Here is a 25,169-nt window from a genome sequence, read left to right on the forward strand (position 1 = left end):
GGGCTGGGAAGCCCCAGTGACTGAGCACAGTGATGCCATCAGAGGTGACTGGCTAGGAAGAAGCAGGTTGTGAGGACAGGTAGGGACCTGTGGAACAGTCAGGTTCCAAGACTCCAAGGCATAGAAATGGTAAGATTTCAGGTTGGTGCCTAGAATTCTTTTCCAGAGGTTAGGCTGTCCACAACTGGATCTTGGAAGCAGTGAGCAGCCCATCCCTGGGAAAATGCAGGCAGAGGGGGGATGCACGGTGGCCCAGATATATAGGGGCTGAGTGGGAGCGGGTCCAGCTGGTCCCTGCAGAGCCGATGTCCATGGAGAGGCTTCACTTGCCTGTTCCCTCCTGCCCCTCTTTTCCCTTAGCCCTGGGCTCCGTTCTTGTCTCCGCCCTTGATGGGGTCTTCCGCTCGGCTTGAGAAGGTGGTGCGTCCAGCTCTGCGTCAGGTTGAAATCTGGAAGACTTGAGTCCATGTCACTGGATGATTTTGTCCAAATCAAGCATCATTATTATTTATTTATTTATTTTTAGGCCACACCTGTGGCACATGGGCGTTTCCGGACTAGGAGTCGAATTGGACCCAAAGCTGCTGGACATGGCCACGGCCACGGCCACAGCCACGGCCACGGCCACGCTGGATCTAAGCTGCGTCTCTGACCTACTCTGTGGCTTGCAGCAACACTGGGTCTTTAACCTACTGAGCGAGGCCAGGGATCGAACCCGTGTCCTCAGGGATGCTAGTCGTTTTCGCTAACCGCTGAGCCACGATGGGAACTCCTAGGGGCCTTTTCTATCAGTGCCATCCTCTCTGCATTTCTGAGGGGCGGGATTCAGTAAGTCCATGTCTATGGAACTCCGTGGACCGGATAGCATCACACAGGGCTTATTACCCATTTCCAGCCCTTTTTGCAAAGAGATAGGAAGGAATACATCAGGACATAAATGATAAATTGACATGTCACTGTTGGTGATGATAGTGCTGGTGGACATGAAATGATGCTGAGATTCCAGGAGCACTTGACTCATTTAAGAAACCTTGATGCTTATCCAGGGACCTCTCCGAATCATGCCCCCAGCCTTTCTGCCCTCCGTTGTTCAAAGGGTCCGTGACTTAATGATCTTTGCGTGATGAAAGGAATAGAATGTGCTGGGTGTTTTAAATGTTGCAGAAAACTGTTGCTAGGCGACTCTGTGGTATAGTCTAGAAAGGGAGAGGCAGAGAGAGATGACGTTCCCTTTTGGGGTGTCTTTGGCTCAGACGAGCGAGGCTAGGTGACACCCAGAATATGAGGCTGGTAGGCTCTGTGTCTCATTCCAGGGTAATTTGTTTCTAGGGCGGTCATATTTACAAACAGTCCTCCTTCCTGAATCGGCTTCCCTTGTCGAGAGAGAAAGGCAGGCAGAATGCAGTCCTTGGCGGGTCCTGAGCTTGCAGAATGCCTGACCTCAGGGAACGATCCAGGAGGAACCTGCTATTTGGGTTGGAGCAATATTTATGCTCTTTTCTTGGGACCACCATGCCATAGACCAGGCTCTTCCCTTGAAGCTTGAAGAGAGGAAAGGAGATTAATTCTTCCATATGAGAGCATCTGGAGGCTGGCACGTGGAGTGTGGACGCCGACACGTGTGTGTGCGAGTGTGGGAGTGAACCCAGTGAGGACGGGAGCCGTGTCCACATGTTCGTCCTTCTGTGTCAGTTTTCCGACACACAGTAAGGAAAATCCATCAGCTCACCTAAAACAGAGCCCGAGGTGACTCATGGTCATCCAGTTTCCTTCTCCTCTCCCCTCTGCCCTCTCCTGCTTGTCAGCTTTGCCCCTCAGGCTGACCCCTCGCACCTCCAAGGTGGTGGCTGCGGTTTCAGGGGCAGACAAGTCACATCTCTTTGGGGACCATTGAGGAAACCTCACTCCAAAGCCAGCAGATGTCCCCTCATGTTCCCTTGGCCAGGGGGTGGGTGACTGACCACCTTAGATGGATCACGAGACTCTTTTCTCATGGGGGGAGAGGGGACATTGGAGCAACCGCGGCTCTGCCAGCAAGGGACGTGGGCGGGGAGTGGCACCTGTATGTGAGTAACTGATAATGCTGTCATTTGTGTGGCTTTGCATGTGTGTCCGAGGCCCCAGGGGACAGCTAATGAAAGCAGAGGGCACACCCCTGAGGCCCTGGGGCCTTAGCATCGCTCTGCTTTTAGGAATGCGTCTTGTGCCCCCAGCCGACTTGTATGCCTCTTGGAGGTGAGGCAGTGTCTTTCACTTCTTTAATTCCCTTCCTGTAATTCTCCCTGTTTCTGGCCCAGGGCTGGGCACACGGGAAGCACACAGTAAATGCCTATGACTAATGATGAGAGGAGCCACGTGTATGGGGTTCTTCCGGTGCGCAGGGGCCTTTATATGTATTCTCACCACAGCCCCGCAGCGTAGGTCTCCTCCATCCCATCTCACAGGTAAGTCTCAGAAAAGCCGAGGACCCTCCCAGGGGCACCAGCTCACGGCTGTTGGAGCAAGGGAGCCCAGATATAAATCCTGGCAGTTGGACCCTGGCACCCCAGGCCTGTGCCTGCTAAGCCGCATTACCACCTGACCATGTTGTTGAGTGACTGACTGATTAACGGGAAGTGATGGGAGGGTTTGGGGGTCCCTGGAGCAAAACTTCCCTTCCTAGATGCTCAGGTCATCTTTGAAGGCCTCCGGAGCCAGGGAGCATCATCCACATGGTGGGTGGGATCCCCGGGGACCTCCCTCATCAGGAGGTCCTCCCGCAGGTTGAGGTGAGAGCTGCCTCACTGGGACGGCTGCCCTTGGGTCCAGTTCCAGAGCACCAGAGGCCTGCGGGTCCGTCCCTGCCGAGGGCTCAGTGATCTTGCCTTTAGCTGTGCTTCTTGTCCCCGCGGGCACTGTGACAAGCCCCCGATGGTCCTGGTTGTCCCCTCCTGCACACTTCTCTCTGTTTGCCCATGCGCCCTTTGCTCCTTGGTGGCCCTTTGGGGGCCTGGGCAGTGTGTGCCCCCGAGACCCTGGGCCCCTGTCCAGTCTGAGCAGACATCTTCTCCTCCAGCAGCGGTGCTGGGCTGAGGGCTTGTCTTCACGGCCTCTTAAGTCCCTGCAAGCACAAGGGAAGGCTCAGCACGTGGTTTAGTAAGAGCTCCTGATGGTTCAGCAAGGAGAACATATTCCAGGTTGCACAGCATGCACTTTGGGATGACGGTGCAGGGATAGCCAGTGTGTAGATAGAGAAGCACACTTAGCTTTCTGCAAAAAAAGAGTCCCGTTGGGGTTGGGCACATGACTGTCTTCAGTCCCCATGTGATCCTGTGCGGAACACGTCACTCCCGTTTAACTGACGAGAAAGCTGTAGCTTAGCGAGGTGATGACTAGACCAGGGTCACCTAGGTTTGGTGAGCCGTCCAAGGCTCACTTTCCTCACCGGTAAAATGGGGACACTAGCCTTTGTCGCCCTTGCAGGGAGCTGGGACACTGACCCCTCAGACTCCGCTGGCTGGTGTCCTCTCTCGCCTCTGCCTGCAAAGAGCCACCACACCTAGAGCGTGGGATGGAATATATGACAGTTCTCTGCAAACTGCTGTGATTGTAGCGGGGGCCACCGAGGGCGCGGGTGTGCGTGACTCTGCATCCACGTGCCGCGGGCTGCGTCTGCAGACCACATCAAGCAGGCAGGGTCGTCCGGAGGGACCAGACTCCACCGCTGAGGCTCCTGTTGCCTGCTCTCCCCACAGAGGGCCATCCGCGTGCGCAGCCACTCCATGGAGACCATGGTGAGCAGCCAGAAGAAGCAGCACAGCGGGGGCATTCCCGGCAGCCTCAGCGGGGGCATCTCCCACAACAGCATGGAGGTCACCAAGACTACCTTCTCGGTGAGAGCCCAGGGCCCTGGGGCAGCATGGGGGCCCCCGGGGAGGGTCCTTTGGGCCCCTCGGGCGAGTAGAGCAGGATGACAGAGGGAAACAGACTGTTTGGGAGGTGGGGGGCAGGCCCTGCCCTCTGAAATGCAGCCGCCATCCCAGGCAGAGCCTGGGGTTGGCCCAGACCCCGGGCCCTCCCATTGCCGTCCTGTTCTCTGAGTTTCCTTGATCACTGGGCCGCCTTCTCAGGGCCAAGCCTGCAAAATGGCCTGGAGGTGAGTTTCTTGGCCCAGGGGCTGTGTGAGGAGTGTCCTTGCTTGGTTATCAACAATAACAGGAGTTCCTGTCGTGGCGCAGTGGTTAATGAATCTGACTAGGAGCCACGAGGCTGCAGGTTCAATCCCTGGCCTTGCTCAATGGGTTAAGGATCCGGTGTTGCTGTGAGCTGTGGTGTAGGTTGCAGACGAGGCTCGGATCCAGAGTTGCTGTGGCTGTGGTGTAGGCCAGCGGCTACAGCTCTGATTCAACCCCGAGCCTGGAACCCTCCATATGCCATGGGAGCGGCCCAAGAAATGGCAAAAAGACAAAAAACAAACAAAAAAAGCAAAGTGACTCTGGATTTCTATTAGGCTTTTCTTTTCTTTTTTCTTTTCGTCACAGACCGTATCCAGCATGATACTAATGATCAGTATTATAAATGCTCATGCATAATTCATTGAATGTACAGAATATTTTCATAGCTCTTATCTAGTTCCTCCCGGAAGGTCTGTGAAGTGAACAGGGCAGGGCTCCATTCTGCAGATGGGGAGACTGAGGCCCAGAGAGTTTTGCCACCCACCTGAGGTTGCACAGCACGTGGATGGCAGAAACTGGGGCCTGGGTTAGAGGGCTGGTGGGCTCTGAAGATTAGCCATAGGCTTCCCTCTCCCCCTCTCAGTCTCCCACCTCTTCATGGTCCCCCCGGCATGTGGGGGAAGCAGAGGCACATTCTTGGGGAGCTCCCCCTGCCTGGGGCTGTGGGTGAACCTGCCTCTGCTGCTCTCAGTCTGTCTTATTTTTGAGACACCAGCTTGGACCCATTTCTTTACGAGCAGTAGATGCAGAGGCAGGAGCCCTGGGCCCTTGTGCTCGTCTGCTGGTAATTTGCTCTCTGACCTTGACCGAATCTTCTCATTCCTCTGCTCCTCAGATTCCTCACTGGTAAAGCCAGAGGCTGGACCAGAGGCTCTCCCAGGGCTCTCAGCTTTGTGTTTGTCTGTCTGTGACCCCTTGAATCATCCTGTCCTTCTAAATATGCAGGGCTCTCCTTATGGTGGCCTTGACCCTGTGTTCCTCCAGGCATTCTGGTCCTTGGTAGATTATTTCCTGGGGCCACAAGGTTCAGGTTAAGAACACAGGAAAACAGGCTGCAGGTGGCGTGAGTCTCAGGGTCCCAGCTCCTGTTGCTAGACCCCCCACCTTCCTGGCTTGCTTGCTGTCTTCTGGGATCTCCTCCAGACCAGCTGGGGGATTGCAGGACCTCGTTGTAAATTGGAAAGGGGGGAAGGAGACGGGGTCTGGTAGGTCAGCACTCACTCTGGCGCTTTTATCCGCAGCCTCCAGTGGCGGTGGCCACGGCGAAGAACCAGTCTCGGAGCCCCATCAAGCGGAGGTCGGGGCTCTTCCCTCGTCTGCACATGGGCTCTGAAGGCCAAGGGGACAGCAGGACACGATGGTAACGCTCCGTGGGGGGTTTGCAGCTCTTGCCACTGCTGCAGCCGTCAGATGCCCACCTTGGGGAGGGCTCTGTGTAGATTCAGGAGATGGGTTCCTTCCGACCCTCGTCCCCACTTCCGGCACCTGCACGTCTCCTGTCACTCACTCAGCTCTTTATCCACTGAGGCAGATTTAACTTGGTCTCAGCACGGGACTCTCCAAAGTTAGCCTTGTCTCATTTGACCCAAACTAGAAACATCGCTTGGATTCTTTGCTTTCTTTGCCTCTTTTTTTTTTTTTTTTTTTTCCCAGTACTTAAGCAAATGTCCATGCTTATGGAAGCCTTCCCTGATTCTGCCAGGCAGAGTTCATCGAACCATCCTCTAGGCTTCTGGAATGTTCTTTCTTTTCTTTTAAAAAGCAGCTCTCATATTGCATTATACTTAACCTGTCCCTGCCAGTGATCGTTCCGATCCTTTCATTGCTGAGCCCGCTTGTCCCTTAGTTCCGTGAGCAGCATCTCCTGATGGCTGCCACCTCTTGGGCTCCGTGCTCCGACAAGAGCTACAGAAGATGCAACCCTGCCTTCCAGAAGCTTACAGTCTTGTGAGGGAAAGGGGGGCACTTTGGTTTTGACGTCCGGGTCTCCACGTTGTCTGTCAGCAGCCCTGAATGGTGGCACCATCCCCTGAGCTTGGGCATGCAGGACCAGGGTCGGTTTATGGAGGGGCTGGAAAGCTCTGTTTGGAACCTATACATGTAGGTGGGTCCTTGTGGGGCCCCCAGGAGAGAAGGACAGAGCTGAGAGTGGTCAGAACTGCAGGTATTGAGCTTGGGAGAGAGGCCTTGACTGGAGGAGATGAGATGGGCATCTCTAGGAGTGGAGGTGGCGTTTCAAGAGGTGTTTAGAATGCCTGGGGAGGAGTTCCCGTCATGGCGCAGTGGTTAATGAATCCGACTAGGAACCATGAGGTTGCGGGTTTGATCCCTGACCTTGCTCAGTGGGTTAAGGATCCGGCATTGCCGTGTGCTGTGGTGTAGGTCGCAGACGCGGCTCGGATCCCGCGTTGCTGTGGCTCTGGTGTAGGCCGACGGCTACAGCTCCGATTGGACCCCTAGCCTGGGAACCTCCATATGCCTTGGGAGCGGCCCAAGAAATGGCAAAAAAGACAAAAAAAAAAAAAAAAGGAATGCCTGGGGAAGACCTGCATTTAAGGGCAAGTGGAGAGAGGAGAGCTGGTGAATAAGATTGGAAAGAAGATGAGAGAGGAAAGAGCCTGGCAGTGTGGGCTGGGGCGTAGATCTCAGACGCCAGGAGAGGGGACAGTCCAGGAGGGAGGGTCAGCTGTGGCAGGTGTGCAGGGACGTCTAGCTTCATGATCCAGACTCCTGCTTGGGCAGGTCATTAGGAAGTCATTAGCAACCTCATTAAAAGTGCATTGAAACACCTCTTGCCTCTGGGATATGGAGAGTGCGTAGCTGATGGCAAAGTCAAATGATGCAGCTGCTTGGGAAAACAGTCTAGCAGTTCCCCAGAGGGTGCAACAGAGAATTATCAAAGGACCCTGCCATTCCACTCCTAGATATGTGCTTAAGAGAAAGGACACATATGTCTACCTAAAAACTAGCACGTAGGTGGTCTTGGTGGTATGATTCATAACAGCCCCAGGTGGAGGCGGTCCAAACGTCTGTCACTCGATGACTGGATAAATACGAGGTGGTATATCCAGAAAATGGAATCTTATTTTGCAAGAAAAAGGAGCGACGTACTGATACCTTCTAGAAACATATGAGCCTCAAAAACGCTATGCTGAGTAAAAGAAGCCATTCGCAAAAAGACCACACTGTACTGGGTGATTCCACTGCTGCGGAATGTCCCACCCAGGCAAACCCAGAGGGGCAGAAAGTAGACCAGTGGCCCAGGCGGGGGGCGGGGGGTAGAATGGGCAGTGATTGTGAGGAGATCCTAGAGTGTTTTTAGCGGGGAGGACTGAAATATTTTAACTTCACATTTTGGTGATGATTGCACAACCCTGTGAATATAGTAAAAACCGTTGAATCGCACACTTGAAAAATGGGTGAACTGCATGTGGATTTCAGTACAGCTGTTATAAAAATAGAAGTGCACCGCGGATGGGGCCAACATGTCCCCAGGAGGGGGCACAGGGCAAACAATGGGCATCAGTGGGTTTTGTTAAACTAGAGGAGGAAGAAACCCTGGAGCCCCAGGCTGTGAGTGGCCCCCTTATCCAGATGCCCCCTCCCAGCACCAGGGCCACTTCCACACCCGGATCCAGGGAGCCCATTTTACAGTCTTTGTGAAGTGGGTTCCCTGAGTTAGGCAGCAGGTGGCCCTGCCGGCACCCCGAGGACCCCACGTGCATTGGTTTTTTTCCCTGTCGAGGGGTGGATGTCCCAGGCCCCCTCCGTTCCCTCTGGGGCCTGTCGTGGACCTGGAGCTCTGCCAGGTGGGATGACCAGCTTGGATGGGGGGTGGACTTGGGCTCGGGGGCATCAAGCCAGCACTCTTACATGGAAACTCTTGACTCTCACCAGGAGCCTAGAGCAGCCCCTGATGGAGCAGAGCCTTCTGTTGTCTGCTGCAGTGTCTGGGGCGGGGAGGGGGGGGGGTTCCGGTGGCAACGGAGGTCCTGGTGGCCGTGCTCTGGTGGGGGGGGCTCTGACCCCACCAGCGCCCATGGTGCTGAGAGCTGGTCAGGGCTCTTTCTCCGGCCTGCAGGTGGGGTGGGGATTGGGGTCTGGCCCCATGGCCTCACTCCTCTTCATCCTCATTTCCTCAGTGACAGTGCATCCAGCAACCCCAAGACCCCAGAGGGTGGACACTCTTCTCAAGAGATAAAATCTGAGACCTCATCTAACCCCAGCTCTCCGGAAATCTGCCCCAACAAGGAGAAGTAAGAGAGTGGGGGGTGGGAGAGGGGCTGGCTTTAGCCACCTGCTGTATATGCACTCTGCTCCAGGCAAGCTGAGAGCCAGCAACTCTTGCCTTGGAACTCTCTGGAACAGAAAAGCCCACGGGCAAGGGCATGGGGTGGGGGGGTGGGTCTGCTAGGCCTGACCTGCCTTCAGTCCCAGGGGGAGCCTGGGGAGGTGTCTCCGTGTGTGACCAGGGCCTGCCTGACTTCCTGTTCTTATAGGCCCTTCATCAAGTTGAAAGAGAACGGCCGAGCCAACATCTCCCGCTCCTCCTCCAGCACCAGCAGCTTTAGCAGCACGGCGGGGGAGGGCGAGGCCATGGAGGAGTGTGACAGTGGGGTAGGTGTGGCCCTGTCCGACCCTGGGGAGCAGGGAGGGGCGCCCTGGGCCCAGCCAGATACCGCTCGCTCTTAAAATAGCTACTGTGGGCAGAGCCCGGTCTGCGGATAGAAGGGGAAGTGTGGCAGCAAGAGGGGGTCCAGTCAGCCGTCACCCTCTGGGAGCAGTGGTGACCTAGGAGCTGCAGCAGGGGTCAGAGACCAGACTGAATGGTGTCCCTGCCTCGGGGTCTCCAGCTGGAGGAGAGAGTCATCAGCCCTCCCTATGGGGCTGGGTGAGGGTTACTTCTGGGGGCGCAGGGCAGGAGGTTGGAGTCGGGTTGGAGGCAGCAGAGGCAAAGAGCAGGTGTTAAGTGGGGAGCGGGAGTCGGCGGCTACCTTGGACCTGCCTGGGGGGGAGGGGAGGGGAGGGGCCTGTGTCAGGCCTGCTGAGGTCAGGGCTGGCCTCGTTCACCCCGTCTCTCTCCCCAGAGCAGCCAGCCATCCACAACCTCACCCTTCAAGCAGGAGGTGTTTGTCTACAGCCCGTCCCCGAGCAGCGAGAGCCCCAGCCTGGGGGCATCCGCCACCCCCGTCATCATGAGCCGGAGTCCCACAGGTTAGTGGCGTCCTGTGGGTGGTGTGCACAGGGTGGGCGACAGGGGGCAGGCTGTGGCTTGGCGACTGTGGGTGGGGCGTGTGTCCCAGGTGTACTGGCCTGTTTCCATTCCAGTCCCACAGAGGTAGGGCATCTGTTTATCACCCATCAGAGGCCTGTGTTCTCATCCTCTCCTTATTCATGTGGCTGCTGAGGCTCAGAGGGTTCAGGGATTGGCCAGAGGGGATGGGGTTGTGTGATTGCAAAGCTGAAGCTCTTTGCTCTGACATCTCACCCCTCCCTGTCACCAACCCAGAGCCCCTTTGTCACAACGACCACCCTGCAGTGTAAGGGGTGGGAAGAGTGTTACGGGTGGATGGAACAGCAGTGGCGCCTCCTGGGGGAATCCAGAGGCCACGTTCTGATTCAGTGCAGCTGGAGGGTGGGGAGGGGCTATGTGAAGGAGGAGACAGTGGTTAGAGCAACCGACTGGGGCCACCGCAGGACCCTGGTGAGGATTTTGCATTATCCTGCCAGCAGTGGAAGCCATTGGAGGGTCTTTAGTCTTGAGAGTTCTTAAGAAGAGAAGCGCCATCTAGAGGAGAGAGATGGCGGCTACAGATTGATGGGGAGTCAGCGCAGGAGGGAGATCAGAGAGGGGTCACGGTGGGCAGTGAGGGGTGATGGGACAAGGACGTGGATTCAAGGATTGTCCAGGCCCAGTAGTGGGGCCTCAGGGAAGGCAAGGAGTCTGGCTTTTCAGGGTTCTGTGATCCCTAAAGTCGGGCAGAGAAGCGGGAAGGGTTGGAGGCTGAGGGGCATCCAAGCGGAGGTGTGTAGGCACCGCTGGGCCCTGGGGGTGCCTGGAAATCAGAGCTTTGGGCTCCCCTGCAAGGAGCACAGCTGAGTGTGTGCCAGGACACTGGAGTCTGAGTCCAAACCCTGGATTTTCCCCTTACCAGGGATGTGCCGTTGGGCAAGTTACTGAGTCTTTCTGTGCTTCCGTTTCCCCCAGTGAAAGAGGGCGGGAGCAGAATGGTTTCTTTTTCTTTTTTTTTTTTATCATTTATTTACATATATATATTTTTTTCTACTGTACAGCAAGGGGACCCGGTTACACTTACATGTATACATTCTTTTTTCTCACATTACATGTTCCGTCATAAGTGACTAGACAGAGTTCCCAGGGCGACACAGCAAGGATCCCATTGCTAATCCATCCCGAAGGCAACATTCTGCATCTGTTTACCCCAAGCTCCCAGTCCACCCCACTGCCTCCCCTTCCCCCTTGGCAACCACACGTCTGTTCTCCAAGTCCATGGTTTTCTTTTCTGTGAAAAGGTTCCTTTGTGCCGTACATGAGATTCCAGATATAAGTGATATCGTATGGTATTTGTCTTTCTCTTTCTGACTGACTTCACTCAGGAGGAGAGTCTCTAGTTCCATCCATGTTGGTGCAAATGGCATGATTTTGCTCCTACCAGATATGGTTGGTTGTGTGAAGAGTAAATGAACTTACGGTTAGAAGAGAGTTGGAGCTGTTAACCGAAGTATTTGTTAAATAACAGGAATAGGACAGTAGTGTAGTCACTGGGTCTCACCTGGGGGCGATGTTGCCCCCCAGGGCACGTTTGCCAGGTCCAAGAATTTTTTTTTTGTCTTTTTGCCTATTCTAGGGTTGCTCCCGCGGCATATGGAGGGTCCCAGGCTAGGGGTCTAATGGGAATTGTAGCCGCCGGCCTACACCAGAGCCATAGCAACGCGGGATCTGCAACCAACACCACAGCTCACAGCAATGCCGGATCCTTAACCCACTGAGCAAGGCCAGCGATCGAACCCGCAACCTCATGGTTCCTAGTCAGATTCGTTAACCACTGCGCCACGACGGGAACTCCAGGTCCAAGAATTTTTTATTTTGCTTGTGGAAGGGACGTGTGCTGCCGGCATCTAGCGGGCAGAGGTCAGGGAAGTTGCTACCCATTCCTACAGCGGACAGGGCAGCCCCTCCCACGAAGAGTTATCTGGCTTAAAATGTCAGCTGGGTTGAAGAACTCTATAAATCCCACAGAGCCAATTGATTCTCACAAAATGCTTCTATTGATATTTTCCCAGCCTCTTTGTATCTGTAGAAAATGGAAGGTTTCAACTGATGAACAAATGTAGTTCTGACATGAATGAGGATTGAAATTATTTTGTCAGTGCTGGGAGCACCTGCTTTGTGGAATCAGATACTGGAAGAGGATTCTTTTACTTTTTGGGCTATTCATGATGTAATGGCTATAGACAAACACATTTTCTTTTTCTTTCTTTCTTTCTTTTTTTTTTGTCTTTTTGCCATTTGTTGGACCGCTCCCACGGCATGTGGAGGTTCCCAGGCCAGGGGTCGAATCGGAGCTGTAGCCGTCGGCCTACACCAGAGCCACAGCAACGCGGGATCCAAGCCGCGTCTGCGACCTACACCACAGCTCACGGCAACGCCGGATCCTTAACCCACTGAGCAAGGGCAGGGATCGAACCCGCAACCTCATGGTTCCTAGTCGGATTCGTTAACCACTGAGCCAGGACGGGAAGTCCTCCCCACTGATTTCTTAAGTATAGACAAGAAAACAGTAAATTAAGCTCTGACTCATAGCATTTGCTAATTTCTGTGATGCGAGTATTCCTGCCGTGGCCAATCTCAAGCATCTAGTGTGACGTGGAGTTGAGAACAAACTACTAGACAGATATAATAGATGTAAATAACCCGAGGAGAATAGATAATAGTAAAATGTAGGGAAATAACTAGGAAGTGATGCGTTCTGAATATTTATTACCTTTGATGAAAATAATTTATTGAACTGTAAGCTTAAATAATTGGGAAAAAAAAACAAAACCTGTTTAACAACCAGATCACATTTCTAAAAATTTAAGAGCTGGCGCTCATGAACAAGTCAGCTAGAGTGCCTAGTGGAGAGGAGGCCCCCCTTCTCCTGGCCTCCCTATCCAGCCCCCCAGCCCAACCTCTGTATCTCCACCTTCCTCTCAAGGGCATTCTTCTTTTTCCTAGAAGTCAAAAGCAGAAACTCCCCGAGGTCAAACCTGAAATTCCGCTTTGATAAGCTCACCCACGCCAGCTCCAGTGCGGTAAGGGTCTAGGGGCTTGGGGGTAGCAGGGGGAGCTTCCCACCCCCGCCCCACATTCCATCCTCCTCCAGAAGCCGGCTGTCCTTCCTGGGGGGAGAGGAAGAGGGCCCCTCACACCTCACATTTGGGGAACGCTGATCGGATCTGGGGGTGATGCTGCTCCCCACATGGTGCAGGCATCAGCCCGGGGGTCACCAGCCACCTTTGCAACACTTCCTGTGTTGGAACCACACCCATAGCGGGCTGGGAACTGTTGGCTTCTGGGGCCTCACGCCCCTTCCTGGGCTCCCTGGAGTGTTGAGCGCTGAACGTACAGAAGCTGCGATTACGTCTAGTTACTGAAAACTCTTGTATGGATTTTTCTTGAAACAGGGTCACTAATGGGAAAGAGGAGTCCTTCGCTTGTCAAAGGTGGGTCAAAGGTTGGTCCTGCTGCGGCCACGAGGGAAGGCGTGTCACTAAGGTCTGGGTACTGGTGGCCTGATAACCTGAGAGTGGCCTGAGAGGTGCTGATCTCTGGGGAGGGCCCGCCACCTCTTCCGCAGAGCCTCTGTGAAGGGGTCCAGGTCTGGATGGGCAAGAGGGCAGACGGCCTTGGGTGCTGATGGGAAGGGTTGCTTGTTAGGAGGGGGCCAGATTTGCTGAGTGGGTCTCCCTTCCCTCGAAGGAGCTCATTCCAGCAGGTAGAGGGCAGCAGCCCAGAGCCTTCCTTCCTCAGTTGGCCTCCTTGCCTCCACATTTTGGTAGCCTCTCCTTCTGTGTGTCTTTAGACGCATCCTCCCTGTGCATGCAGAGATGCCCTGATTCCCTAAATGATGTGCGAGACGAGTCCAAGGGGGACCCTGCGCCCAGCCTCGGCTGGGGGCGGGGGGGGGGGCGAGGTTTTCAGCAGAGCAGGCCATGGGTCCCGCTCTCCATCGCCAAGGCCTGGCCTCCTGCTGGGGAAGTTGCTAGAGACCCATCGGATCTCCCAGCCTCCCTGCCTGTCACATGTGGAACCAAGGGGAGGGTCACAGCTGAGCCCCCATCATATGACCCTCATGTATGAAAACGGGAATGTTGACACCCACTCCAACTCCTGTCATGTGCTCAAGATGCCTTGTTCACCAAAGTAACGTTTAGGCCCAACTTCTCAGGCCGTAGAACGTCTGAACCCTTGTATCTGGCAGCCTCCAGTCCCAAATGTGTTCAGTGTGCGATGGCTACGGGCGCGCCGTCTCCTCCCTGCACTACCTACTGACTGCTCATCCTCTCCACTCTCCTTGTCTTTTCCAGGGAAGCCCCGATTCTGTCTCGGAGAAGGCTCCTATTCCAGCAGTTTGGGGGTGCCGTCCACTACTCTGTCACAGGCCTGCTTCTCCACTGGCCACCTGCCCACCAGACCAGCGGTCTATCCCAGGGTCCCAGGCTGGCCACAGCCTTGCCCATCCCCGCCAGCACTTCCCCATCTCTGGACCAGGCCTCATGCCTCCGGGCTCCCCCTGCTCCTGACCACCCGATGTGCTGTGTGTCTGGGTCACTTGTCATCATGTTTTGTCTGCAAGGGAACGAGTTGGGCAAGGGGGTACCTGGGGCCCCGTCAGAGACCAGAGAGGCAGAGAGAATGGTGAGGCGGGCAGCAGAGGCCGACAGCAGGCACTGCGCCCCAGGGAGAGGCGACACTGTGTCCTGGACGTGGTAGGCAGGAGGCTGTGGCCACAGTGCAGGCATTTAGTGGTGGTAGAAGGAGCACCTTTCTAGGAGCCCCAGTTGGTCGCTGTTCTGGAAGGCGTCCTGATAGAAATTGGTTGTGCTGCTTCCGCGTGTCCGGAGCTCCCAAATGTCTGTTTGCATCTGTGCTGGGAGCTTCTTACCCATCTGCCGACCTCAGGCCCAGGCTGCCTCCATCCCTGTTGCCCGTGTGTCTCGAGCTGCGTGGCCGGTTGAAGCTGAGACCCAGCTGGGCATTAGGCTCTTCCTGGATGGCCTCATTTCCTGCAGGCCTATGTGGTGGCTCTGGGAGGCGCCATTGGTCTCTACCCTGTGAGCAGACACTTTTGCCGTGAAGAGGTGGGCACAGGAGTGGGAAGGAATTCAGGGAAAGGCAGCAGCTGGGACCAAGGGAAACCTCAGGGCTGAGGGCTGGGCTGGGATTCAGGTCTCTGCCGGTCGTGGAGGTTCTTTGGAGGCACAAAGAGTTACTTCGGCCTCTGACTTAGGTGAGGGCCCTAGAGCTGAGGTGGGGGATGACTGGCAGGTTGGTCAAGCTACGTGTGGGGAAGGAGCAGTTTCGATGCCTGGCCTCTGTAGGGGGCCCAGTGCTGCCTTGTGGGGCGGGGGGCTCTTTCTAGCTACCAAGCCCTTTGGCCCTACCAGGGCTTGCTCCTCAGCCCCCACCCCCAAATCTTCGTGTTCCCCTCTCCAGCCGCAGGTCTGTAGACAGTTGTCACGTCGGTGGGATTCCTGCACCCTGGGCCCTAGCTGGGTGCCGTTCAGACACCACTTGTTGCCTGTACCCTTAGCCAGAGCCACCTTGGCGGGGCTGAGCCAGCTCACACTCTGGGAAGCGGCCACATCCTTCCTTCTCCTCCGTCTGAGTCTGCGGTGTGATAGGTCATTTCCGCTGCCTGGCAGTGGTGGGGTGTCAGGCAAGGCATCTTCCAAGGTAAACAAAGTCTGAAGAGCAGACCCTTGAGGTGCTACAGCTCCAAGTACATACGGGGCCTCAGTGACATGGGGCTGCCAGGCTGACACAGGCTGGGCTCCTGCTTTAATGAGCATGCGATAAAAATTTCCAACCAAATGCTTTATTCGCCTTGGGATCTGGGCCTATTCCCAAGGCAGGACATGTAAATGTTACTCTCGATTTTGACGGATGTGGCAGTTGCCCCATTGCTTTTACTGTTACAGCAAAAACCTTGATCCTGCATCCCCAACGCACGTGGACTTTGTGGGACCCAGTTTGCAGCCTTGGGTGGACCTCTCCCCTCATACTTTCTGGAAAATATGTTTCCTTCAAGTACTAGCCTGGTAAGATTGATTCTAGTTAGAAGGTCAACCAATGTCTGTTTAGCTTTTATTAAAAATCCCTGTAGCAGCACCCGCTGCTGGAATGAGGCCCGCGGATTCTGGCAGCGTTCTGTTGGCTGGGTTTCTGAAGGAACTTGAAAGGTCAAACTGCATTTCTTTAAAAACTGTTCCAGGTTCTGGCTCGCGTCTCTGGGTAGTTGGTATTTACAGCTGCCTGGTGGTTGTGCTGTGCTGTGTTTGTCATGGTTTAGGGGTCGTCTGGGGTTTTCAGGTTGTCCCCGTTCTGTGCTACTTGGGAACCTTCTATCTACCTTCCCCAATGCTCTGGCTGCTCACCCTGCAGCCCCCACACCCAGCGGCCAGGATGGCGAGGTGTGTGAGAGGCATAGGTGGGCCCCCCAAGAAACTGACCTTAGAAGTGGCCTCTACCCTCTGTTTGCTAATGGCGTGCTCCTGGCAGGATCTGAAATGTCTCTCCCTTGGGTTCTGCCTCATCACACCTAGAAAGTTCATCCTGTGGCTTCCAGAGTGTCCAGGACCAGCCCCCACCTCAGGTCCCAGGGCTAAAGGGGAGGCGGAGGACAAGGACAGGCCAGTTTCCCCTCATCCCTCTGGACCACAAGACAGGCAGCCTGGGTCCAGGAGGCTGCTTCCTTCGCACCCCTCGTGCATCTGCTTTCCTCTAAAATGTCTTTCCTTTTATTGCCCCAGCTGGTCTTGGGGCTCAGCGGTTGCTCCAGCCTCACTGGTCCTTGTGACTAGGCTCATCCTGCGGTGCTCTTACTGGTTTTTGAGGCGTCCCCCAGGAGAAGTGTCTCTGGCTCTGGGACCTGCGTGACTCACAGAAGAAGCTCTACTTTTCAGGCTCTGTAGGGCACCCACATACCTCTGGTGACTTGATGCTTAAAAACAGATACAAAAAGAGCTCAAGAGAGAAGGTCTTAGCCAGCGTTTCTGTCTATGCTCATGAGTGGAAATGGTGTTTCTGGAAAACTAGTCTATGGTTCAGCCTTGTCAGCTTCATCTCCACGTCCAAGCCTTCTGGGCCCCTTTTAGCATCGCATCCAACCGTTTCATCTTCCAGGTGAGAAACTTCAGCTCCAGCAAAGGGAAAACAGCTTGCTCGAGGTTCCGTAGTCAGCTAGTGGCAGAGCTGGGATGAGAACTCACGACCCAGGGGTCTGTTTTTGGCACCACCTGTGGGGGTGCTGCATTTCCTGGGGCCTTGAGTTTGGGAGAAGCCAGGTAGCTGGTGCCTTGACACTGGCTGGGAGGTGTCAGCCGCCTAGGGTGCTGGTGGGCCTCTGTCTTGCTTCTTTTATCAGGAAAGATGCTCTCTGAGATGTTTTCCATGAGGGCCCTGGGGTCTGGGATGTAGCTGGGGGCAAAAAAAAAAAAAAGAGGGAAGGAACAAGCTTCCAGGAGACTGTTCCAGTGACATCCATTCTTCAACCTTTGTCTGTAATGGGGGAGGAGGTCAGGACAAAGAGGCAGTGAACCCGACCTCACTTTCCTTTATTTTTGCATTGAGGAAAAGCGATCCAAGAAAGCTCTTTGTCCCTCACCCTTAAACAAAGGTGAAAACCTAGGCTCAAGAGATCGAGCCCGTTTTATTTTCTTAGCCTGATTGTTTAAGCTGCCAATCCAAACACTACCTTCATTCCGTCCTCAGTCAACAGAGACAGGTCTGTTGTCGTGGGAGACTGGCCAGAGTTCAAGTAGATCTTATGGCTCTTGGTGGCCTGCAGGGACCCCCATGGCTCCTTCCCCCTCCCCCTGGCCTCTAGGGACCCCTTTCTCAGAGGCAGGGTGAATCAGCAGTTTGCCAGGGCTGTCCCTGCAGCCTTGGGGCCCGGCTGGGCATTCTGCTAGGCTCTGCTAGCTGTTTTCCCACCAGCGCCTTGCCCGCCCCACTCCCACATCTCCCTCCTTTCAGCTGGGCCATGAGCCCCTTTGGGAGAAAGGAGACAAGTCCCACGAAGGCCGAGGACAGTGGAGTCCTGCCTAGTGAGAGGCCGTGGGGGCAGCGGCCCCAATCCTATATACATTGTCAGCCCCGGGGAGAGGATGTTTGGCTGGAAGGACTGGAATGTAGATGCCATCATTTCTGATTTTGTGACATTTCCGCTTGGAAGGGTCCCATCCCCGCTTCCCACTCCTCAGCACGTGTGCCAGCTCTCCCCTGTCTCGGGCGTGGTCCTTCCGCACTGCCGCCCGGAGTGCTGCCGTTTAATTGTGAAGAGACGCCTCTGTGTGCTAGAACCCCAGAAGTGTAGCTTGGAAACGGTGACCTGTGTGATGATGACTTTTCTGTTTTTCCTCTTGGCGAGGAGGTGATTTGTAGACCCCCGACTGCCTAGGTCATGTAAATAGTGTACATCTAATTTATTGCTAGGGTAGCATATTGTATTTGTTAATGTATAAAACAAATTCTAAAGGTCGACAAATGTATATTTTGTTGCTTACATGTGTCTTTGCAGAAATTGACAATAAATAAGATATTTTGTGTCCGTCAGTGTTCAGTCGTCTTTGCTTCCGCCGCCCTAGACCTGAGCATTTCCTTGCAGGTCACAAGAGGTTGAATACTGGCCGCCCACGGACTGTATCTGGCCTGTGGATGTGTTACCTTGACCTGAGAAGTGTTTTATGTTTTTTAATTTGTGGCCGATGTTTAGAAACTTGACAGCAATTAAACTATTTTTTTTTTTTTAAACCTAGGAATTTCCCATGGAATCTGAAATTTCTGCTTCTCTTAAAAATCAGATGCGGGGGAGTTCCCGTCGTGGCTCAGTGGTTAACGAATCCAACTAGGAACCATAAGGTTGCGGGTTCGGTCCTTGGCCTTGCTCAGTGGATTAAGAATCCGACATTGCTGTGAGCTGTGGTGTAGGTCGCAGACGCGGCTCGCGTCTCGTGTTGCTGTGGCTCTGGCATAGGCTGGCAGCTACAGCTTCGATTAGACCCTTAGCCTGGGAACCTCCATATGCCCCGGGAGCGGCCCAAGAAATGGCAAAAAGACCAAAAAAAAAAAAAAAAAATCAGATGCTGGATCACTCCTTAGGCGTGGCTCTCTTGGTTAGAGCTCCCTAGAGGCCACCCCTTTGGTGGGACCTGAGTGTACCGTGGGCCCTACCTTCCTAAGTGTTTACACCTGGAGCATTTCACTCCTTTCTGTTATTTGCTTGGCCTTTGTAGACATGTGAGTTTGAGATCCGCTGCTATTCACTGAATCGTCTCTATCCTGCAATTTTTTCCTCTCTGCCCACTTTCTTTCCACATTCCCATTCACCTCTTCAAGGATTCTTTCATGATGGAATGCTCGCTCTCCTATCCCTCTGTGACTCCCGAACGCCCACACTCTTATGCACATTTTGGTTTACAAAATTTGGATGTAGATTTAGAAGTCATCTGTATTTCTCTTAAGAAATTTGAAAGCCAGGCACAGCCCTTACTTTCTAGGTCTTGGTTATGTGATCTTGGGCAAATGGCTTACCGGGATTTGGATTTTCTTTTAGGTAATAATAGGAAAAGTAATCCACATGCAAAGCATGAGGAAAAAAGTGAATTCATAATTGGGAAAGAGCTTTGCGAAAAAAGGCCGAGTGTTATTCAAGCCTCCGAGTTTCAATAATAATTGTTATCGCCATAATAATAATAACCACTGGCATTTATTAAAGACTACCATGAGCAGTCTACATACAGTCCGTTCTTCTACAGCATTACATACTAATTTCTAAAAAAATCACCACTCTGCAAAATTGTGCAACCACAGGGCTTAGGGGACAAAATAAGGCTGGGCACACAACGCTTAAGAACTTAGTGGCAAACAGAAATAAATGGAGAGGAACTTGGTGAACATTGTAGCATGGTTTTATATGCATTACGTGGTTAAGACATCTGTAAACACTACAATAAATGCAGTATTTTACTTTGAAACAGACTTGGAGTTTGATTGTGGAAGTGGGTGTTGGAAGGTTGTGGGTTATTGTGAAAAAGGAGAACGAGAGGTTTTCTGAAATTGAATAGACAGTCCTACCAAGACGGATGGGTGTGGCTCATAATACACATGGGGCGCCGAGGCAGCTGGCAGATGTTTGAGGTATGTGCATGTGTGTTTTGTGTGTTCCTTTGCAGCTTGATTCATCTGGGTGTGGTTTTTTGTGTGCACCTAGTACTCCTCATGCAAGAGCTGCATAATCAAATGTGCATTTTGCATTATGCTCAAAATTTCCCCTCACAAGCCGATTTGCATTGGACCAAATTCCCACTTTCAAAGTAAGTATTACAACAGAACTGACTGTATTATCTCATTTATTCAATCAAACAACCCATTAAAGTGTGTTCTTATTTTTCCCATTTCATTGAAAGGACCTATCAAACTTCAACTTGAGGAGTACCCGTCGTGGCTCAGTGGTTAACTAATCTGACAAGTATCCCTGAGGACGCAGGTTCAATCCCCAGCCTTGCTCAGTGGGTTAAGGATCCAGCCTTGCCGTGAACTGTGGTATAGGTTGCAGATGGGGCTTGGATCCTGCATTGCTGTGGCTGTGGTGTAGGCCACCAGCTACAGCTACAATTCGGCCCCTAGCCTGGGAACCTCCATATGCTGCGAATGTGGCCCTAAAAAGTCAAAGTAAAAAAGAAAGAAAGAAAGAAAGAAATTCAACTTGAAAAAAATATAGATGCAGATTTACATGGATGTGCCGATCTCAATATAAAGTTTCAGACTGTGGAGTTCTAGATGCACGGGGATATACCTGATAAAGTGCATCCAGCCCTCTGGTTTCTCTGCCCAGCTTGAAGCCTCTGTCCTGGAACTGTCTGCAGCATCTGCGGCCGCTGTCATCATACCCACACTATGTGATGCCTCCTCAGAGCCCATGGCGTTAGGCTTCCTATTTCTCAGAGATTTACAGTCTACCTGTGGAGCCTGCCTGGCTGTAAGCAAAGTATTCTTTCATACGGGCACTCCATGCTTGTCTGCACCTCATGGTTTGGCTCCTTGCTGGGCTAAAGCTGGGAGATCGCTGATTCCAAGGGCCTTTGTGGCAGCAGACCGTTTCCTGTCTGCGTGGGAAGTGTTGTAGGAGGTATGGATGTCATTTAGCTGGGCCGGTTACCGTCACTCCAGACCTTCCTTCGTCCTGTCTGTCCCAGGGCACTGCATGCTCACCTTCCATCCTGTGTTTAGGTGTTTCCGCCACTAGATGGGGCACTCCTCCAGGTTAGAGACTCATGGTTCTGGAACCCTAGTTGTGCACTGCAGCATCCAGCAGCTGGCAGCAGTCCCTGGACATCTCAGGGGATTTTATCCCGCCTGCCACGTGGGGAAGGGCTGTCCTGAGAATCCTGCTCAGGTCATGCTTAGATTTTCCTTCAATCTCATTCTTCGAGGACCTGCTCTGTCTAGCAATGATACCAGTGGTTCTTGGATGCATTCTTCTGTGCTCTCTGGGTAGCTGGCTCCAATAGTGATATTGCAGTTCAATTCCTGAACTTTGTTTTAATAACTGACAGTTACCGAAATCTCAGTTCAGTTCAGAATCAGTCCTGTTTGTTTCAAACTTCAATGCACATTCAATCCAGAGCCTCCCTACCATCCCTCTGGGTCAGGCTTGCCAAGTGGGTTCAGTGTCTTTGCTTGGGGGTGTGGCCAGAACTCTCAAACTTGACCGAACTTTAGTCAGGCTCCTCTGAGCCCTCTTCAACTAGGAATCATTCTTGGCTTGTTTTGGCCAGCCCATCCTAGTTTTTTTTTTTAATTTAATTTAATTTTTATTAGAGTATAGTTGATTTACAGTGTTGTGTCAATTTCTGCTCTATGGCGTAGTGACCCAGTTATTGATACACACAACACACACACACACACACACACACACACACACACACACACACACACACACATTCTTTCTCTCATGCTATCTTCTATCACGCTCTGTCCAAGAGATTGGATATAGTTCCCTGTGCTGTACAGTAGGACTTCACTGCCTATCCATTCTAAATGGAATACTCTGCATCTCCCAACCGCAAACTCCTCATCCATCCCATTCCCTCCCTCCCCTCCCTTGGCAACCACAAGTCTGTTCTCTACGTCTGTGAGTCTGTTTCTGTTTTGTAGACAGGTTCATTTGTGCCATATTTGAGATTGCCCAGACGAGTTTTAGCGAACTGGCTATCAAGAATCTTCCCCACTCCAAACCTCCCACCCCAGCTTCATCCTTGATTGCCAGTCAAATGGCTCTTCCCTCACCCTGGATACCTAACCAAGGTCCCAACACTCTTTCTCTTCTTCATCTACCTTCTCCTTTTCCAGATCCTAGCAGTGACAGGTGGCCTTGGCGAGCAATGTTAAGGCAATCACCACATCTTGGGTCATTAGTGGATGTGTTTGGAGGACCCCCAGTCTTATAGGAATAGAGAAGGACAAGCCAAAGGCTCTTTCTCTTTCTTGGAGCTAATCCCCCTCTTACACTGCCTGGGGAATGAGTGAGGCATTGGTTTTATTGCTGGTTCTAATGAAACGGTGCCTCTCCGCAAGCCTCTGGTGGCTCCGTGGCTGGCTCCAATGACTCCAACAGTTCTCAATTTGAAATGTGGATTCAGTGGGTCACTGCTATGGCTCATGCAAACATCATTATGGATGCATGAATGATCAGGGCATCCTATAATAAGAAGCACTAAGAAATAAAATGAAGTCACACATGAAGCAGAGAGAAAGGATTTGGTGAAAAGAAGAAAAAATCGGATCCTGAGAATTGAAAATTAAATTAAAATGAAAATACAACTAGGGCTTCTTTCTTCAAACCCAAACAAATTATCAGATGAGAGATGTGCCATGAGATTTTGAAACCCACTGGCAACCTTGTAACAAAACAGCTGCTGGAAAGGGCGGAAGATGACACCCCTGGGTGACATGTTCCCTGTCACTCACGATGTTAGAGGCAAAGTAATCTCGTAACTACAGTAGGTAAACAAAAGGACGTGGTTGATGAATTGACTTCTCCGAGGGGAATAATAACACAAAACAGTCCATATAAAAGAACTAGCAGAAATGAGTTGCCGCATAAATCACTCCACATGAAAGCATAGAAATGAATGACTAGACAGACGTAAGTGAGACTCTGTTATGGAAAAATGCAGACACTTTATGAGAAAGATCATAGAAAACGTGCTCAAATGATTGGCTTGGATGGATTGTACTAATCACGTTTAAGACATTATATTAAAATATTTTTTTTAAAAAAGATAAGACTAATGAGGAAGTCTTTATAACCTTGCTCTAACATTTCAATTGGTAGGTTTTTTCCCAAGAACTTATCGCGAATAAGGGATCTGAGGAAAAGTCCAGGTAAAATGGACAACAAAGCCCAGATGAAATCCAGCTATGCCACTTTGCGTAATAGTGGATGTAATGGAAAGAATTTTAACTTTTTTAATTACAGAAGTTTCTACTAAGGAAGAGCATTTCCAAAAACTAGAAAGGATAAAGTTCCAGCAGACGCAGACTACTGTAATCTATTATAAGGACTCAGCAATGATAAAATTATGATCTAAGATTTTAATTCACTGACTACTTCATGCTAGCCCATGTTGATTAGGATGTCTTTTATTGCAGACCTTGAAGCCGGCACAAACTAGTTTAAACTGACAAAAAAGGAAGCATTTGTTAAAAAGAGCAAAAATCTATACAAAAAATTGATAAGCAACAGAATTCACTGTATAGAACAGTGACCTATATTCAATATCTGATGGAAAATAATCTGAAAAGATAACTGAGTCACTTTGCTGTATAGCTGAAACTAAAAAAGTGTTATAAGTCAGCTACACTTCAATTAAAAAAATAAAATAACATGAGAAAAAAAAAGACAACAACCAAAGGACAGGGATACAGCGGGGCCACCAGAAGGACAGCAAACGTCATCAGGCCCCTTGACTATTTCTCATCTCCGCTTTCTGCTTTCTGTTTCTCTGTGCTTCTCTGTGTCTGTGTCTTTCTATTGGGTTGTCAGTCTCCATATGGATATGTGATGGATTTTTGTTTAGCTTTATGCTCTCCCTGAAGACCAGCTGGACTCATCTCAGCACCGTTTTCCCTTCAATGCTTAGACAAAGAAATGGATCTGGGTCCTTGAAATTTTTTCCAGCTGGTGCGATGTTCAGTTTTGTCAGTAGAGGGTGCAAGAGAAGCATTGCAGGAGGAAAGGAGTTTTTCTGGTTCTCAAGCGCAGACTCGACAGCGCCAAGCAAACAAACACTTGGAGCACAGGCGCATGCGTCGGCTCCAAGTCTGGCTCCGGGCTTTGCTGGCAGCAATCCTGGCACCGGATGGCTGTGGGACACACAGCTTTTCTAGTGCCTGGAGCCTGTTGCGCTTGACAGCGCGCAGCGGCCAGCGGCCGCTGTCCCAGCCAACCTCTTGCACCTGCTGGTTCCTCCCTCAGGAGTTTCCCGTGAAACTGGCCCCCTTGTACATGGAGAGGAAGGAGATATGGAAGAAAGAGGCAAACCACTCCAGACTGGTAGGTGCGGGTTTAATAAGCAAGGGAACTTAGGAGGTTTATCTTGGGCTGCCGGGGGGCCAAGTAGATCTCCACCGCCGCCTGCCAGAATCTTAAAACCACATATAGAGGTTTAAAGTGGAGTCAGACGTGTGTGTCCAGACGGCCTCCGCTATATGTTACTCTCCCAAAGCTGTGGACTTGAGGCAGCTTCCAGTGCGGGAAAGGCAGGTGGGGTGCATGTTCCAAAGACAGGAGGGTGAGAAGCCTCTGATTTGCCAGGTTCAGCTCTCTGGTCAGCCGGTGGTCCTGTCTCCTCCATGGCCTCCTCTAAAACCCTGCTGCCCCCAGTGCCTGGTGGTTTCTAGCATTGAAACAGTTGCCTGAAAATAAGAGGGTAGGTTTCCCGCAAGTTCCGCTGCCATGGAACCATGGCGTTTCCTTTGCTTTTTCCTTGGAGTGACTCAAGGCCAATAGCATCCAGGTCTCAGTCCTGAGGGGAGCCTTTTCTTCAGGCACCAGATCTCAGCCCCAGGGGTGGTGGCTCCTCCTTACTTCTGCTCTTCCTCTGTTCTTCCGTGTTCTCTTCACTACCCAGCAGCCAATTCCTCATTACTCCAGCCCCCTGTTATGGTTAATAATTCTTTTTATTCAGGCTACTCTGTGGTCTCTCTCCACACCACTATGGGGTGTCTCTTGTTATCAGACCCAGTCTGATGACCAGCTTTCTCATTTTCTCCGGTAAAAACCTTTTCATAGCACACAGGTCCCCATCATTCTCATTAAAGAGTCAGCCCCAGGCCAGAATTTAGTTCTCTGCAGCGTCCCATGAGGGAGAAATAGATTGACCTCAGAAGGTCAGGTGATAACCTAGTCCAATCACCTACATCCAGGGGATTGGGGCCTGTGGCTGCCACAAATAAAAAGCAATTAAAGACTCATTGGGAACTGCACAGCTTCCAGCAGGTAGCAACTGCAGAACCCTGTTTATTAAAGACAAATGAGGAGTTCCTGTCGTGGCTCAGGGGTTAACACCGACTAGGAAGCATGAGGTTGTGGGTTCAATCCCTGACCTCACTCAGTGGGTTAAAGATCCAGCGTTGTCGTGAGCTGTGGTGTAGGTTGCAGATGC

At 52.1% G+C, this 25,169-nt stretch overlaps 1 protein-coding gene across 16 annotated transcripts in view; it reads left to right on the top strand.

The window, feature by feature from the left end:
• The window catches only part of RAP1GAP2 (RAP1 GTPase activating protein 2), a 176,350-nt gene extending 158,301 nt beyond the window's left edge, over nucleotides 1-18,049 (top strand). For 15 of the 16 annotated variants that reach the window (XM_047758834.1, XM_047758840.1, XM_047758844.1 and 12 more), the window contains 8 exons: nucleotides 3,735-3,872; nucleotides 5,456-5,574; nucleotides 8,357-8,470; nucleotides 8,714-8,831; nucleotides 9,302-9,428; nucleotides 12,454-12,530; nucleotides 12,903-12,941; nucleotides 13,806-18,049. In XM_047758834.1, coding sequence (XP_047614790.1) covers nucleotides 3,735-3,872; nucleotides 5,456-5,574; nucleotides 8,357-8,470; nucleotides 8,714-8,831; nucleotides 9,302-9,428; nucleotides 12,454-12,530; nucleotides 12,903-12,911 — 702 coding nt within the window. In that variant the 3' untranslated portion in view covers nucleotides 12,912-12,941; nucleotides 13,806-18,049. The remainder of the gene's footprint in view (nucleotides 1-3,734; nucleotides 3,873-5,455; nucleotides 5,575-8,356; nucleotides 8,471-8,713; nucleotides 8,832-9,301; nucleotides 9,429-12,453; nucleotides 12,531-12,902; nucleotides 12,942-13,805) is intronic. The other variant, XR_007131978.1, reaches the window with a different exon arrangement.
• Nucleotides 18,050-25,169: the final 7,120 nt, after the last annotated feature.

Source organism: Phacochoerus africanus, chromosome 14, assembly GCF_016906955.1.
Source record: "Phacochoerus africanus isolate WHEZ1 chromosome 14, ROS_Pafr_v1, whole genome shotgun sequence".
NCBI lineage: Eukaryota > Metazoa > Chordata > Mammalia > Artiodactyla > Suidae > Phacochoerus > Phacochoerus africanus.